The sequence below is a fragment of the Ambystoma mexicanum genome, chromosome 2q (assembly GCF_040938575.1).
Source record: "Ambystoma mexicanum isolate Mex_15411 chromosome 2q, UKY_AmexF1_1, whole genome shotgun sequence".
In the NCBI taxonomy this organism is placed as follows: domain Eukaryota; kingdom Metazoa; phylum Chordata; class Amphibia; order Caudata; family Ambystomatidae; genus Ambystoma; species Ambystoma mexicanum.
The window spans coordinates 281,167,069-281,181,859 of record NC_090924.1 but is presented as its reverse complement, the minus strand read 5'-3'; the positions used below and the strand labels follow the sequence as shown (position 1 = coordinate 281,181,859).

The 14,791-nt window shown below is 48.9% G+C and overlaps 1 protein-coding gene across 8 annotated transcripts in view; it reads left to right on the top strand.

Moving 5' to 3' along the window:
• The window catches only part of TRRAP (transformation/transcription domain associated protein), a 2,065,012-nt gene that overhangs the window by 619,036 nt on the left and 1,431,185 nt on the right, over nucleotides 1-14,791 (top strand). For 4 of the 8 annotated variants that reach the window (XM_069647246.1, XM_069647245.1, XM_069647241.1 and 1 more), the window contains exon 26: nucleotides 399-428. The exons of the other annotated variants lie outside the window; for them this stretch is intronic. In XM_069647246.1, the coding sequence (XP_069503347.1) occupies nucleotides 399-428 (30 nt within the window). The remainder of the gene's footprint in view (nucleotides 1-398; nucleotides 429-14,791) is intronic. 8 annotated transcript variants of the gene reach the window in all.

Sequence of the window (14,791 nt, the reverse complement as noted above, 5' to 3'; positions counted from 1 at the left end):
CTTTGCTAATACAGCCAACATATTTCCCTGTTTAAACATGGTGCTCGGTATCTCAGTGACTTTTTTAAAACTTTTGGCATCTTTTCTCAAGTGACAAAAAGCAGTCTGTAAAGCTCTTGGCTGGATCATTGGCTAGTTTTCTTTTTACCTTTTGATTAACTGGCCTTTCTTTGGCATGGGACATTCACTTCTCAATCCTCAGCAGAGTTATGGATGCAAAAGTAATTTGTAAACTGTAATTCACAATCAATTTTTACTGAATTTGTATATTTAGTACTGCACACTGTATGTTTAAAGCCCGCAATTCACCTGACACAAGCATTATTTTGAAAAGAGTTTGAGAGTGCATGTAACCTTTTGTCATTCAAGGTCAGTAATCAATGTTTCCTTTACTTCAGGTTACAGTTGAATTAGGTGAAAACTTCAAGGTGCATAGCCTTTTTTTTATTACACGGAAATGTGGTTTAAATGCTCTATCATTGTATACAGAATAAATCTGTTTTTATATTTTACAAATGTTTCCTAATTTATATTGTCTTTAAGCCATATGTTGTAATGAATGTGTTAGTGCTTTGTCAAAATAATTATAAATGTAGGACCTTCTCTCAATTCTTGTGATCCTTTCTGCCATAAAAGATGGAGATAAAAAGGGATCCTACCTTCACTTAGAAGAAAATACAATATTTTATGCCCATTGAAGCAATGCATGACTTGCTAAAGTTATTGCATAACTAGGTATAGCTGTCAAATTTCAAGTTATTGCCATATTTGCCCCATGTTCCGGGGTAGTACCATCTTATGCCAGATGACCAGTGTTCAGTGGTTTTCCTGCAAGTGCTTTAGTTAGGGTTTGTGAAGATCAACCTGAAGTGAATGGGCGGGTGTTCTGTTATTTGAATCTTTTTATTTTTTTTATTTTTATTGTTATTTTCTGTACATCAAGAACAATGAGCATTACAGGTAAGGCAAACAATCAAGAGTAATGAACCCCTTCCTCCTCCCCCACCCCTCACACCACTCCATTGTTATATCAGTACTTTTCTCACACCCCTCCTCCCTCCCATTAACAGTGTCTTCTTTAACTTAGTGAAACCCAACTAGTAAACCTTCGGTTGTCTCTAGTTAGAGAGTATTACCATGTGCATCCCACTTATGTCTTTGGCTGGCTCATGAGAGCTTTTCCCCTTCCTGGGATATTGTTTGACTGGGGGTAGTCGCTTCAGGGGGAAATTCTCCTTGTTCACCTAGTAACTCAGAGTACTGTGCTTCCTATAAGAAGCTTTTGTGCCCCCACATCTCTTTCCCTCCGTTTTTCAAGCATTTCGTCATAAATTCACCCCAAATGTTTTCATGTGCCACTGCCCTCCCATGGAGCCCCGCAGTTATTCTTTCCATGATGCATATGTTCAGGGCTATATTGATCCACTCTCTCTCACCGGGAGTTCTGGCACCTTTCCATTTCATAACTTAGCAGGCGGGTGCTGCCAGCAGCAGGGGCGCTGCCAACCCTGTCAACCTTCTCAGTTCTCCCTCAACTTCCTCCATCCCAAATAAGATCAGACAGCATGTTTTGATGCGGTGTATCCCCTCTAGGTCCTTGATCCGTCCCCGCACTTCATCCCAGAACACCTGTATTCGAGGGCATCGCCACCAAACATGCCAATAGTCAGCCCTTTCCCCACATTATCAGCAGCACATCGGGCTCGCAGACTGAAACATCTTTGAGAGTCGGACCAGGTCGTATTGCCATCTATGAAGGAGCTTTATGGGATGCAATTGGTGTTGGCTCGAGATCGAGGTCTGAGAGGCCCGCCTACACAATCTCAACCAAAGCGCTGGGTCTATTTCCCTCTCCATATCGCTTTTCCATCTCTATGGACCCTTTCCCTCGAGCACCAGTACACTGTACATAGCAGAAATCAGGCCCTTCATTTTGGTTCTTCTATCCAGGAGACTTTCAAAGGGAGTAAGGTCTCTCTGTGTCCCCTCTCTCCATTTTCTGCGTGTGCGCACCCCCTTTAGCCGAAGGTATGAGAAGACCCAAAGGGTGCCTAAGCCCAGTACTCCCTCAAGGTCTGTATCGTGATAAAGGTGCCCTCCCTCCACAGTAGGCCAACCCTCTCCAGGCCCGCCTCAAACCATGCTTGAAATCTTTTGGGGTTTGGGATAGCGTCTCGAACTCCAGGCACCCAAGTGACTGACTGAAGGGGGGGGGGGGCATCTTGTTACTCCTTGCATTTCGGCACTTTCTTTCGGCAAGGTGAGCACCTCATAAGCTATTCTCGCTTTCCTCCCCTGCCACAAAATGTAAGCATATCCCCTTTTGTCTCATGAAAAAAAGCCTTAGGGACCTCGATCAGGAGCATCTGGAATGCGTAGAGTAATTTTGGTAAAGACACCATCTTCAGGGCATTAAGGTGTCCGAGCCATGATATGGTCAGTTTTCCCCATCTTACCAGGCCTGCTCGAAATCCGGACAGGAGTGAGGGGAAATTGGCTTCAAATAAATCTCCCACGTCCCTCGTGACATTAATCCACAGGTATCGCAGTGTGTGCCTGTTAACCAATAGCAGTGGGGCAAATCTATTTATATCTCCATCCCTGTCCCCACTCAGAGGAAACAGGACCGACTTAACCCTGTTAATCCTAAAGCCGGAGAGCTCTCCATACTGTTCAATGAGGTGGATTACCCTGGGTATAGAGGTTAGGGCTTCCTTATGTACAAGAGCATATCATCCGCGTATAAAGCAATGTTATAATCTACCCCACCCACTGTGAGTCCTTCTACTCGGGGGTCCTCTGATTCTCTGAGCTAGAGGCTCCATGGAGAGTGCAAATAGGGTCGAGGAGACGGGATCGCCCTGTCTTGTATCCCTACTTAGGGTGAACCAGCGAGAGTAACCACCACGCATGCCCTAGGGGGGAAGTGTAACCTGCCATTATGCCCCTAATGAACCTAGTACCCAAACCCACCAAGTAGGTCGCTATATCTGACTTCTCTGGGTTAGCCTCCGACTTATATAGGTTTTCATAAAATGTAGTGAATGCTTCTTGAATCCCATCCGTCCCCGGGTCCTGTGTTCTATCAACCCTTTCTATGGCCTCCACCCATCTCTCTGAACGCTGTCCCCTCAATCTCGCGGACAACAGTGCGTCCGCCTTATCTCCTTTCTCATTAAACTTTTGCTTCAGGAACTGCAGTTTCCTGATTATTTGTTCTTCCACCAGAAGCCTAAGCTCTTCCCTTTTCCCCCTCGCCTTCAACATTCTGTCCCCCCCCCCAACTAGCAACCCCCCTCTCAGTGGCGTCCCGAGCCCTCTTGTTGAGTTGGGCCACCTCCACTCTCAACCCGTTATCAATTAATATCCGTTCCCTTTTTTTTTCCTTGCCCCTTTCCTAATCGGGATCCCCCTCCATGTCGCCTTCCCTGCCTCCCACACACAGTCTTCCTTGAGACCTCTCCCGTATTATTTATTTTAAAGTATTCCCCCGATTCCTGTGGCCAGCGCCGCGTAAAACACTGGATCCTTCCACAGCGATTCGTTCCATCTCCATTTGGACGCCTATGTACGAGGCCGAGCAATTCAAGTCCACTGTTACCATATCATGGTCTGACCAGGTGATCAGGGAGATCTCTGAGCCCAACGTTTCCTCCCACACACCCCTTGAGATGTACATATAATCTATTCTGGTGAAGGTCCCGTGTGGGGCAGAGTAAAAGGTATACCCTTTTTCCTTTGGGTGAAGATGACGCCATGTGTCCTGGAGCCCATAGACCTCCAACATTGCCAGAACCTCTCCACACCCCGTTCTGGGCAAATCCTGTGTCCCTGTACATCGCACTTGCCTATCAAGCTTAGCATCAGCCCACATGTTTAAGTCGCCCCCAATATTATGTTGTCTGAGGCTTCCAGCATTATCTTCGGGAGAGTTTTCAACACAAACCTCAGCTGACCCTGGTTGGGACAGTAGATAGTGGCAACTGTGAACCCCACTGTTTGTATAGTACCAGCAACCAGGAGGGCCCTGCTTTTTGTCCACCCATACCTTAGTAACCTCCATTCTAAGCCCTTTTCCAATGAGAATTCCCCCCGCTGCTTTCCTCTAGGGCCCAGAGACCCAGTATTCCTGCCCAAGGACACCGCCCGGGACCATGCGTTCCTCCCCTCTAGCGTATTTAGTCTCCTGGAGGAACATTACATCAAGGCCTGCTCTACGGAACTCCCTAGTCACCAATGACCTTTTCATGGGCCTTGACATTAAACGTCCCCACCCTAAAATGACCATCCCCTATGCTTCCTGAAGCTACTGCCAAACTACTATCACCCCACGCTTACATCTTCTTCGCTTCCTGGGCGGCCTGTGTCCATACCTCCACCTCTCAAAAACCGAAAACCGCGACTTCAAGAAGACCCGTATCCTAACCCCTACCCCAGTACCCCCCAGCCCCTTAATAGCCCTCAGAGGTGACCGACTCCTTCTGGTTGACATCACCTGGTTGAGGTCGGACCACCAGCTGGGATCGATTCCCCTGTGATCTTGCACTGTCAATTCCTCATTACCATTGAGTCCCCTCCCCTCTTCAACTTCTCCCCCCCCCACCCGGGCTGATCTAAGATGCACATTTTCAGACTACCTGCGGCTCCCTAAACTCCTTCAAACAAACCACAAGAACATAACCCAACAGGGGTCAACCTGGGCCCGCTTCACCACCTTACACCACATATGGGACCACATCATTAGCCATTTTCTCCATGACTGTATTTCCACTATTAATTGGGTGTCTGCCATGGGCGATGTGTTCAGCTTCCTGTATTTCCTGGATCCCGGTATCCATCTCCTTCTAGGCCCCTTAATGCGCCACTGTCTAACGTCGTCTGACCTTTCACCCTGATTCTTCGAGCTGTCGGTTTCACCCAGCAACTCACTCATGACCCTGCGAATGTCCTCTTCAGTCGTCAGTCTGTTTGTCTCCATCCAGTTTAAATGTGAGGGAGAATGGGAACCCCCATCTGTACCGCACTCCCTTCTCATTGAGCCACTTCATCAGGGGTGTACACAACCTTATCCTGGTTAGGGTCAATGAGGATAAATCTTGAAAAACTGTTACTCTGGACATGCCATAGATGATCGGGAGTTTTTGTTTCGCTTTCTCTAGGATTTTCCTTTTGTCAGAGTAGTTATGAAACCGGGCCAGGATCGACTTTGCCTCCCATCGCCCTACCCGTACGGTGAATTCTCTCGATCTTGGCTTCATTGATGGTGTTGTCGTCAAAAACCAACTTCGTGACTTCATGAAGTGTTCTCTTCAAGTCTTTCTCCGTCTCACCCTCCCTGTCCGGGATTGCGAAGACCCTTAGGTTGTGCCGCCTTTCGCGGTTTTCCAAATCGTCCATTTTCATTCTGAACTCTTCCTCCCGGCACTCCATTTCCGACATCCACTTGTCCATTTGTGTCCCTAGGGTATACAGGGAGGTTTGGTTGTGTTCGACTTTTTCCAGCCGCTCTGCCATTTTGTCTATCCTCTGGTTGATCTTGTCAACCCTACTCCCAATGTCTGCCCTCATGTTCCTAATTTCTTCCATCAGTGCTTCAACTTTTTTTTTTGGTGGCTCTGGATTCCTCTGCTGCAGTGGCCATGTTGGTCTGAGCTAGCGTTCCATTCCCCGGGCGACTAGGTGTATATGTCTAGGTGGCCAACTTCTGCCTCGCCTTCATGCACCTCCACCTGCTATCCAATGTGTGTCTCCCTTTGCGATCTCCCCTCAGTGGACCCCTCAAGATGGTGGATGATGCCTTCTGTGTGTCTTCCCCTCGAGCACACTTGCACGTCAGGGGATGGTGCTTCTCTTCGCGGCCCAGGAGGTGGGCACGTGCCCTGCAGTCAGGGGCCCACACCTCCCTAGTCAGACTTCAGTGGACCTCTTCCTCCTCCAATCACCAGTCCAGTGTTCCTACTAGCGGGGGGGCGTATGCCGGTGGACCATCTCAGATAAAGGCAGTGCTTCTTTCCCCCTGCGGGATACTGTTGTGAGATCAACTCCTGTGTACTTCCTTTAACGTTTAGACCCTGGGCCCTTCCTTCCATCTACTCCGGGCACAATTATCACCTTCACCTGGGAAGGGTCCTGGCGTCAGTCCGCTGTGCCTGCTCCTCTAACTTTCCCTTGACCTCCATATGCCGCCTCCTGCTTTTCGGGTGGGCCTCTGTTTGGTTACCCAAGCTTAGTGCTCAATGGATGGCAGTCTTGGTGCCCCTTCGTGAGCAACAGTCTCTCTTAGCTTGTGTCCGGGAGGCGGGCACACGCCGCAAGATTGGGGGTCCACACTTCCCACCGCCGTCCCAGTGAGTACTACTTTCACTGGCGGGCAAGGGACATGTGCCCTCAGCCTTGTTCCAATACTATCCTGGTGGGCAGGGGGGCTTCCCCTTGGGATAAACTCAGGATCCACCAAGAAACTGTCCCCTGTCTTCTGTGAGGCTTGGGTTCCGGCTCACCAAACCTCCATAACCCCCTGCGGGTATGACCACCACTACTGCCGCTGCTTCACACGTACCCATTGCCTTTGTCTGCTCTGCCTGGGGGCTCTTGCACTATCCCTCTGGCCCGGGTCTGCTCTCGGTACAGGGGGTAATCATGAGGCTGTTTCACCTGCCTCTGTATGGGCCATTTACTCCTCGCTCTCCTCAGGTGTTTTGAAGTGAGCGTTACATATGCCTCTCTGTCCCTGGACCTGTGCTATGTTTCTCTGCACTGTGTGCTCCTCGAGCCCCAGCTGGTGGCTCTCACTCCTCCGCCGCCTCTCATGGCAGTCCCTGTACCCTGCGTGGGGAGGACGGTATTACCCAAATTGACCTTTTACAATTGACCTTTATATTATTTTAGTAATTTTATGTATGTATTGAGTTGGTTTTGGATTATAAATAATATAAGGGGATTGGGTGGGGGGGATGCAGGGGGTTTTGGATTGGGTGAGGGGCTTGCGGGTGGTTTCCCCCCTGCATAAATGTCCTAATTGACCTTCTAAATTAGGTCAATTCTCCTGAGGTCAATTGTGAAAAGGTCAATTAGTATCCAACTGGGAGGACGGCCTCTTCTCTGTGCAAGAACGCCATGTGTGCTCATGGGCGTCCTCCGACTTCTCCGCTGGGATTCCGGAGTATCCTTGCCCCTCCTGTGTTAATCCCTTTCTTCTGGCGGGGACTTCTCCTTGTGTCCCCCCAGCCCTGCAGACCTTCCGCTAGTTCGACTGACCGGTGGGGGAGAAGGGGAGGTTCAATCACCTCCACTGGCGTTGCTGGAATCCGGACTGGGGAGAGGGCACGCTCTCAACTCCCTCGCACCCACGGGAGGTCCTCCTTGCTCCTCACATCGCTGGGCTGCCCAGGAGGTACGTCGACAGCAGAGCACATCCTCCACAGGCCACACTCAAGCGGGAATCCGCTGTCCCGATTCCTGCTCCCAGCCCCTCGGCATATCAGGCTGGAGCCAGGTCACGGCCACCTAGTCGGCCCCTAAGGGCCTCTCCATCTCCCCAGACACCTACTTGGACTCAGACTTGGCGCCTTTGGCACCATGCTCACACACAGTACTAAGACCCACTTAGTGTTGGACTTGCAATGTATTATGGGGCAATGGATGCCCCCATGTAATAAGAACTTTGTTGCCAATACTCACCTCGAAGAGCATCCAACTTCTGTCCAGCTCTTCCAAGTCTTGCGGATTCCTACGGCAGAGTCATCTCCATCTCGGCACGCCGCGCCCTACCAAAGGGGAGAAGAATAGAAGAAAAGACGTAAGTAAGCATTCTGCAATACTTAGCTCTCTCGAATTTGCAAATAGAGTTTAATCCTTACCTGAACTCCCGTCGATCAGACAACTTCTGCTCCGTAGCATCCCGCCGATCTGAAAAAGGGGAAAAGACACATCAGGTTAGCGCAAAACATTTAAGAGGCGCCGCACATCGCGCTTTATCACCGCAGCTCATCTCCTCAGATTGCTTCCATGCTTGGTTACTGCGGCACCTAAAAGGACACGGAAAAGACGAACATTGGTTAGTGCTAAGGAAGCCAATAAGCGTCACTCTCCGTATTCCTACATCAGCAGCGCATCCCCATCTTCAAGACCTTCATCACCTAAGGAAAGAAAGACGCAGTATTAAAGGGACTAGAGCCATCAGAACTTTTGTAAGACTCATTCCAATTACCGGTCGGGCTGAAGCCGCAGCAGGCCCCGTCCGCCGGGCCCGTGCCAGTGAAGCAACTAGGCACCCTCCAGCCCGCATCACTCAACGCACCCCTGCATCGAAGGCAGGACGGAGAGCGCCCCACATCAAAAAACAAGGTGAGGAGAGGTCCGGGGATAGGTTGGGACCCAGGGAAGAAAAGGGGGGGCCAGACAAGCAAGACCAATAGGGAATTGACCTCTGATAATACTGCGTTTCAGGCCCAGTGCTTGGTTGAGGAAGTCCAGGGAAGGGTTCGAAGTGGCCGGAAGTCCGGACCGACTGAGTGGCATCCCCGTGGATATCAGGTGAGCGTTACAGAATGCAAAGCCTCTCACCAAAAATCCACCTGAGCGTCATGGAAACGTCAGAAACCGACCAGTTAGCCCAAATGTTGGGACAGTTAAGCTCCGAAGTACACGCAGCCCTGAGGAGGGAGTTGATAGTTGCTAAGGAACTGTCATATCCTGAGGGCCACGTGGATTAGTATACCTCCGTCCCCAAGCACCAGTCAGAGAGGGGCAAAGTACTCGCTGACCGGTTATTGGAGCCACAGGTGGGGGGTAAACAGGAAACTCCAGGTCCCGGGTGGCTGCAAAGAAAATACCAGGTTAGCTAATGGCTACACGGTATTCTCAACAAGCATAAACAAATAATAAGAAAGACCTACCCTGGAGGTGAATGATGAGTGTCCTGAGCCTAAGTGAATTTTCCCCCAAAGGTCAGATGAGTAGTGTAGAGGGGATAACGGGACGATAGAATCTGAAGAGAGAGGAGAGGGTTTGATTGTAGGTGCACAGTTCTTGACAAAGTTCCAAGAGTTCAAACAAAAGTAGCTGAAGGTTTATCAAGCGCCAAATCCAAAGGTCAATCCATAAACAATCCAAGAAAACAGTTCAAAGTTCAGATAATCCAGTTATATAGGTCAGAAGAAAATCCAAGCGCCAAAATTAGAGGGCAATCCAGAAGAAAAACGAAGTCCAAAATCCAAGAAATTCGATAAGCATGAAGTTCAAAACGCAGGAAATCGCTAAACGCTGAGAGATCAGCTGAGAAGCAATGTGTGCAAAGGCCAAGCCCCTTTTATTGCAGTCTTCCTGATTCGTTGGCCAATCGGGGACGATTTCCTGGTCACGTGATCTTTCACTTGGTCACGTGATCCACTGGTTCATTTGGTGCCTGTTTCCTGGAAACCATGTCACATGACCCCTTCTTCGTGACGATCCGCGTCGAGCGGAGGACCGCAGTGTGGAGTGGTGACCTCCTCTGCGCCTGCAGTCTCCAAGGCAATCCCCACTGCAGGCGTGGAAATCGACGCCAGGGATGCCTCAGAGTGCAGCGTCCCAATAGCGATCGAGCAGAGGTGATCGCGGGAGGGGTCCATGTTTCTCTCCGCCGCCTGCATATCACCCGGTCGTGATTGGGTGAGTCTGAAAGCATGACAGAGCCCCCCCTCAAAGGCACACGTCCTCGTGGGCTATGGGGATTGTTCTTATGAAACCGGGCAGCTAGGAGCGGGGCATGTACTTGATCAGCAGGCTCCCAAGATCTTTCCTCCGGGCCGTAACCCAACCAGTCCACTAGATAATAAAGACGGCCCTTCGTGAGACGGGATCCAAGAATATCATTGACCTCGTACTCTTCAGAAGTACCTTTCATTACAGGGGAAGGGGGTAGGATGATACGAGTGGAGAGAGGACATGGTTTGAGAAGGGAAGTGTGGAACACAGGGTGTATTCGCCAAGTGGTTGGCAGGGAAACCTTGTAGGCTACTGGGTTGATGACTTTGGTGATACGATACGGCCCCACGAAGCGAGGAAGCAGTTTACGACAACCGGGTACAGGTAGGTGTCTGGTGGAAAGCCATACCCGATCCCCAACTGCATAATTGGGGGCTGTAGTTCGTTTCTTATCAGCAGCCCGACACATAGAAGCCTGTGCTTCCTGAAGATGTAATGTGACCTGGCCATGGATATCTTTGAGATGCTGTACACATGAGGAAACAGAAGGAGAGAGTAGGGGAGGTACATCTGGAATAGGAAGGATGCGAGGATGCTGCCCATACAAAGAATAGAAAGGTGAATAGCCTGTGGATGAGTGGGGTGCATTATTGTAAGCAAATTCAGCTACATGCAGTAGTTTGTGCCAGGATTGTTGATGTTTTAAGGAGAGACAACGGAGATATTGCTCCATGGTTTGGTTGACACGCTCGGTCTGCCCGTCAGTTTCGGGATGGTAGGAGGACGAGAAACGTGTGTCAATGCCTAGTTGTCTCGTAAGGGACTGCCAAAATCGGGAAGTAAACTGGGATCCCCTATCAGAAATGACAATAGAAGGTAACCCAAAAAAACAAAAGCCATGGCGGTTGAAGAGGTCAGCCAGGGCAGGTGTTGTAGGTATACCAGTGCAGGGAATGAATCGGGCCATCTTCGTGAAGGAATCAATCACTACCCAAATAGTATCAAACCCACTAACTTTAGGTAAGTCACTGACGAAATCCATCGTAATTGTATGCCAGGGTTTAACTGGGAGAGGCAATGGTTGTAGTAGGCCTAGAGGACGACCTTTTCTGTTTTTGCATTGGGCACAAACCGAACAGGAAGAAACATAAGCCATTGTATCTCTGTTCATGGAAGGCCACCAACGTTGGAGCAAGGCCAGTGTGCGCTTCTGGCCGGGATGACCATTTATGGGAGCATCATGAGACCATTCTAATGCGATGGAGCGAGTGTCTGGTGTTGGTAAGTATAATCTGCCCTGTATATATGGTAGGCCTTCATACAATTCTATCTCCCACTCCCGTAGTTGTTCTGGATGTAACTTGACCCATTGTCGAACTAAGGTTAGTAAGTCTTTAGTTGGTGTACAGAGACAGATGATGTGTTTGCTGTCCAGAAGTGTCTCCGGAAAAACAGGCAAAGAAATGCCCCCAGGAATGCGGGAGAGAGCGTCCGCTTTGCCGTGGGCTATGCCCGGTCGGTGCTTAATGACAAAGTCATATGCTGCAAAGAATAAATGCCAGCGGACTTGGCGGCTATTCGTGCACTTGAATGTGGCCAAATCCTGAAGATTGCGATGGTCAGTATAAACCGTGACCTGATGTTTTGCCCCAAGTAAATGGTGACGCCAGACTTGGAAGGCATCTTTAATGGATAGTAGTTCTTTCTCTGTGACTGTGTAATGGATTTCAGCCTGTGTGAATTTTCGAGAATGAAAGGCAACCGGATGTAGGAGACCTGTGGAGGGGCATGATTGAGATAAGACAGCTCCCAGAGCATAGGAAGAGGCATCGGCTTCAAGAATAAAGGGGAGATCTGGATTGGGGTGCTGTAAAATAGGGGCTGTGGTGAAAGCCGTTTTGAGAGCTGAAAAAGAATCTTGTTGAGAAGAGGACCAAACAAACGGGGTACGGGGGCTAGTGAGTTGAGTTAATGGGGAAGCCAAGGTTGAAAACCCTGCAATGAATCGCCTGTAGAAGTTGGCGAAGCCAAGGAATGACTGCACTTACTTGACAGTTTGTGGAATGGGCCAGTCTGCGACTGCACGGATCTTGGTTGAATTCATAGCCAAACCGCCAGACGTGATGTGAAAACCTAAGAAGTCTACTTCCTTGGCGTGAAATAGGCATTTTTCTGGTTTGGCGTAAAGGGAGTGTGTGCGCAGCCGACTCAGGACTTCTCGTACATGAGTGACATGTTCTTGGTGTGATTGAGAAAATACCAAAATATCATCCAAATATACCACCACGTAGTTATCTATGATGTCGTGGAATATTTCATTCATAAACCTCTGGAAGGTTGCGGGTGCGTTACATAGCCCAAAGGGCATGACAGTATATTCGAAGAGGCCGTATTTGGTACAAAAAGCTGTTTTCCATTCATCTCCTTTTCGGATGCGTACGAGATTATACGCTCCTCGCAGATCGAGCTTGGTAAAAATAGTGCCATGTGTGAGACGATCTAGCAGTGGAGTGATAAGGGGTATGGGGTATCTATTCTTGATCGTGATGTTGTTCAAACGGCGATAATCAATGCAGGGGTGAAGATCGCCTTCCCTCTTGGGTACAAAGAAAATAGGACTAGCTGCAGGAGACTGTGAGGGTCTGATGTGGCCTAAACGTAAAGAATGTTGTATGTACTCTTTAAGAATCAAGTCTTCTGATGCTGAAAGGGAGTAGATGCGCCCGTGGGCCCCTGGTTCCAGATCTATCGGACAATCAAAGGGACGATGCGGGGGTAAGTGTTCAGATGATTTTTTATCAAACACTTCCAAGAAGTCATGATATTGTGAGGGTATCTGGGCCGAAACCAGACCTACCACATGCCTAGGAGGATCAACCTCCATCTGTGATTCTTGTAACGACAAATGAGCTAATGCCCCGAGAGCTTGTGCTGGTGTCGTTGCCTGCTCTGGGGATAACAATGTTCCTGACAGTACAAGGATTCGAAAGAAACGGAGCCCAAGGACCAGTTAATGAGCGGGTTATGTGTGCGTAACCAGGGGATATCAAGGATAATACCGTATTGAGGGGTAGTTATCAAGTCAAAACTAAGGGTTTCCTGGTTTGTGTCCTGCAGTATGAGAGTTACTGGTGCCGTCTGTTGCCTGATAGGGCCCGAAATCAATGGAGAACCAACTTCCGCTTGTACAGGTTCTGGGTGCTTTTTATTTTGTAAAGGGAGATTTACAAAGCACTGTCAACGTAATTACCTGTTGCCCCTGAATCGATGACCAAGTGTACCTGGTGTTTAACGTTGTCAGAGGAAAACAAAAGTGCCGGAAGAAACAAGGGCCGGGTTGAATCCGACAATGAAGGGGGTACGTACGATTGTACTGGTAGGCTCGTTCTCGCCCCCTTATCTAAGTACGAGCCTTCAGAAAACCCGTTGTCTTTTGTTTGGGTCTTCGGGGACATTCCTTGACAAAATGACCTGACACTCCGCAGTAAAAACAAGCATTAGCCTGTCTGCGTCGTTCTCTCTCTAAGGGTGATATCGGACTGCGTATTGCCCCTATTTGCATGGGTTCGCTGGTTTGTTCTGTAGCGTTCGAGCTTAGGGAAAATACCGGATTCGTTCTCTTTGTTTCAGTGTTTCTTTCATTGAACCGGGCATCAACTTGTAAGACCAAGTCAAACCAATTCAGGGTATTGAGTAGGTAAGGTAGGTATGACGGACAGGGCGTCCTTCAAACGTTCACTGAGACCTTTGTAGAACACAACTGCCTTTTTCTCTTCTGGCCAGGCTGTTTCGACAGACAGTTGGTTGAAGCGTGTTATGTATTCTATTAATGTGGTTTTTCCTTGGGTCAAGTCTAGGAGTTCTAGGTCCCGTGTTTGTGCTTTATGTCGTGTCAAAAACCTTAGTAATTTCTGCCACCAGCCTATCAAAATCATACAAAACGGGACTATTATTCTCCAACAGGGGATTAGCCCACGTAGCGGCAATGCCGCTTAAATGAGACAAAATGAAGGCCGCCTTAGTAGTTGAATCAGGGAAGGCCTGTGGCCGACATAGAAAATGTAGCTTACACTGATTTAGGAAAGTGCAAAATTTACGTGGGTCACCCTGGAATTTCTCGGGGGCCGCCAAGGGAAATGGGGTGGGGACATAGACTGGGGCTGGTGCCACTGCCCCTACAGGTGGTGCAGCCTGTTCGGGTACATCTCCAAACTCCTCATCTGGTGGTAAGGCGTGTCTTTCACTTTGTAAGGCATCTAAGCGCTGATGAATAGCCGTGTTAGCGGCTGTCATGTCAGCCCTTAAGACAGTGATTGCTTGTACAAGCTCTGCCACCGGATCCCCGGCGGAGGTATCCATAATCCAGTGGAAAAAAGGCTTCTCAGTCTGTCAAATCCTGAGGGCCACGTGGATTAGTATACCTCCGTCCCCAAGCACCAGTCAGAGAGGGGCAAAGTACTCGCTGACCGGTTATTGGAGCCACAGGTGGGGGGTAAACAGGAAACTCCAGGTCCCGGGTGGCTGCAAAGAAAATACCAGGTTAGCTAATGGCTACACGGTATTCACAACAAGCATAAACAAATAATAAGAAAGACCTACCCTGGAGGTGAATGATGAGTGACTTGAACCTAAGTGAATTTTCCCCCAAAGGTCAGATGAGTAGTGTAGAGGGGATAACGGGGACCATAGAATCTGAAGAGAGAGGAGACGGTTTGATTGTAGGTGCACAGTTCTTGACAAAGTTCCAAGAGTTCAAACAAAAGTAGCTGAAGGTTTATCAAGCGCCAAATCCAAAGGTCAATCCATAAACAATCCAAGAAAACAGTTCAAAGTTCAGATAATCCAGTTATATAGGTCAGAAGAAAATCCAAGCGCCAAAATTAGAGGGCAATGCAGAAGAAAAACGAAGTCCAAAATCCAAGAAATTCGATGAGCATGAAGTTCAAAACGCAGGAAATCGCTAAACGCTGAGAGATCAGCTGAGAAGCAATGTATGCAAAGGCCAAGCCCCTTTTATTGCAGTCTTCCTGATTCGTTGGCCAATCGGGGACGATTTCCTGGTCACGTGATCTTTCATTTGGTCACGTGATCCACTGGTTCATTT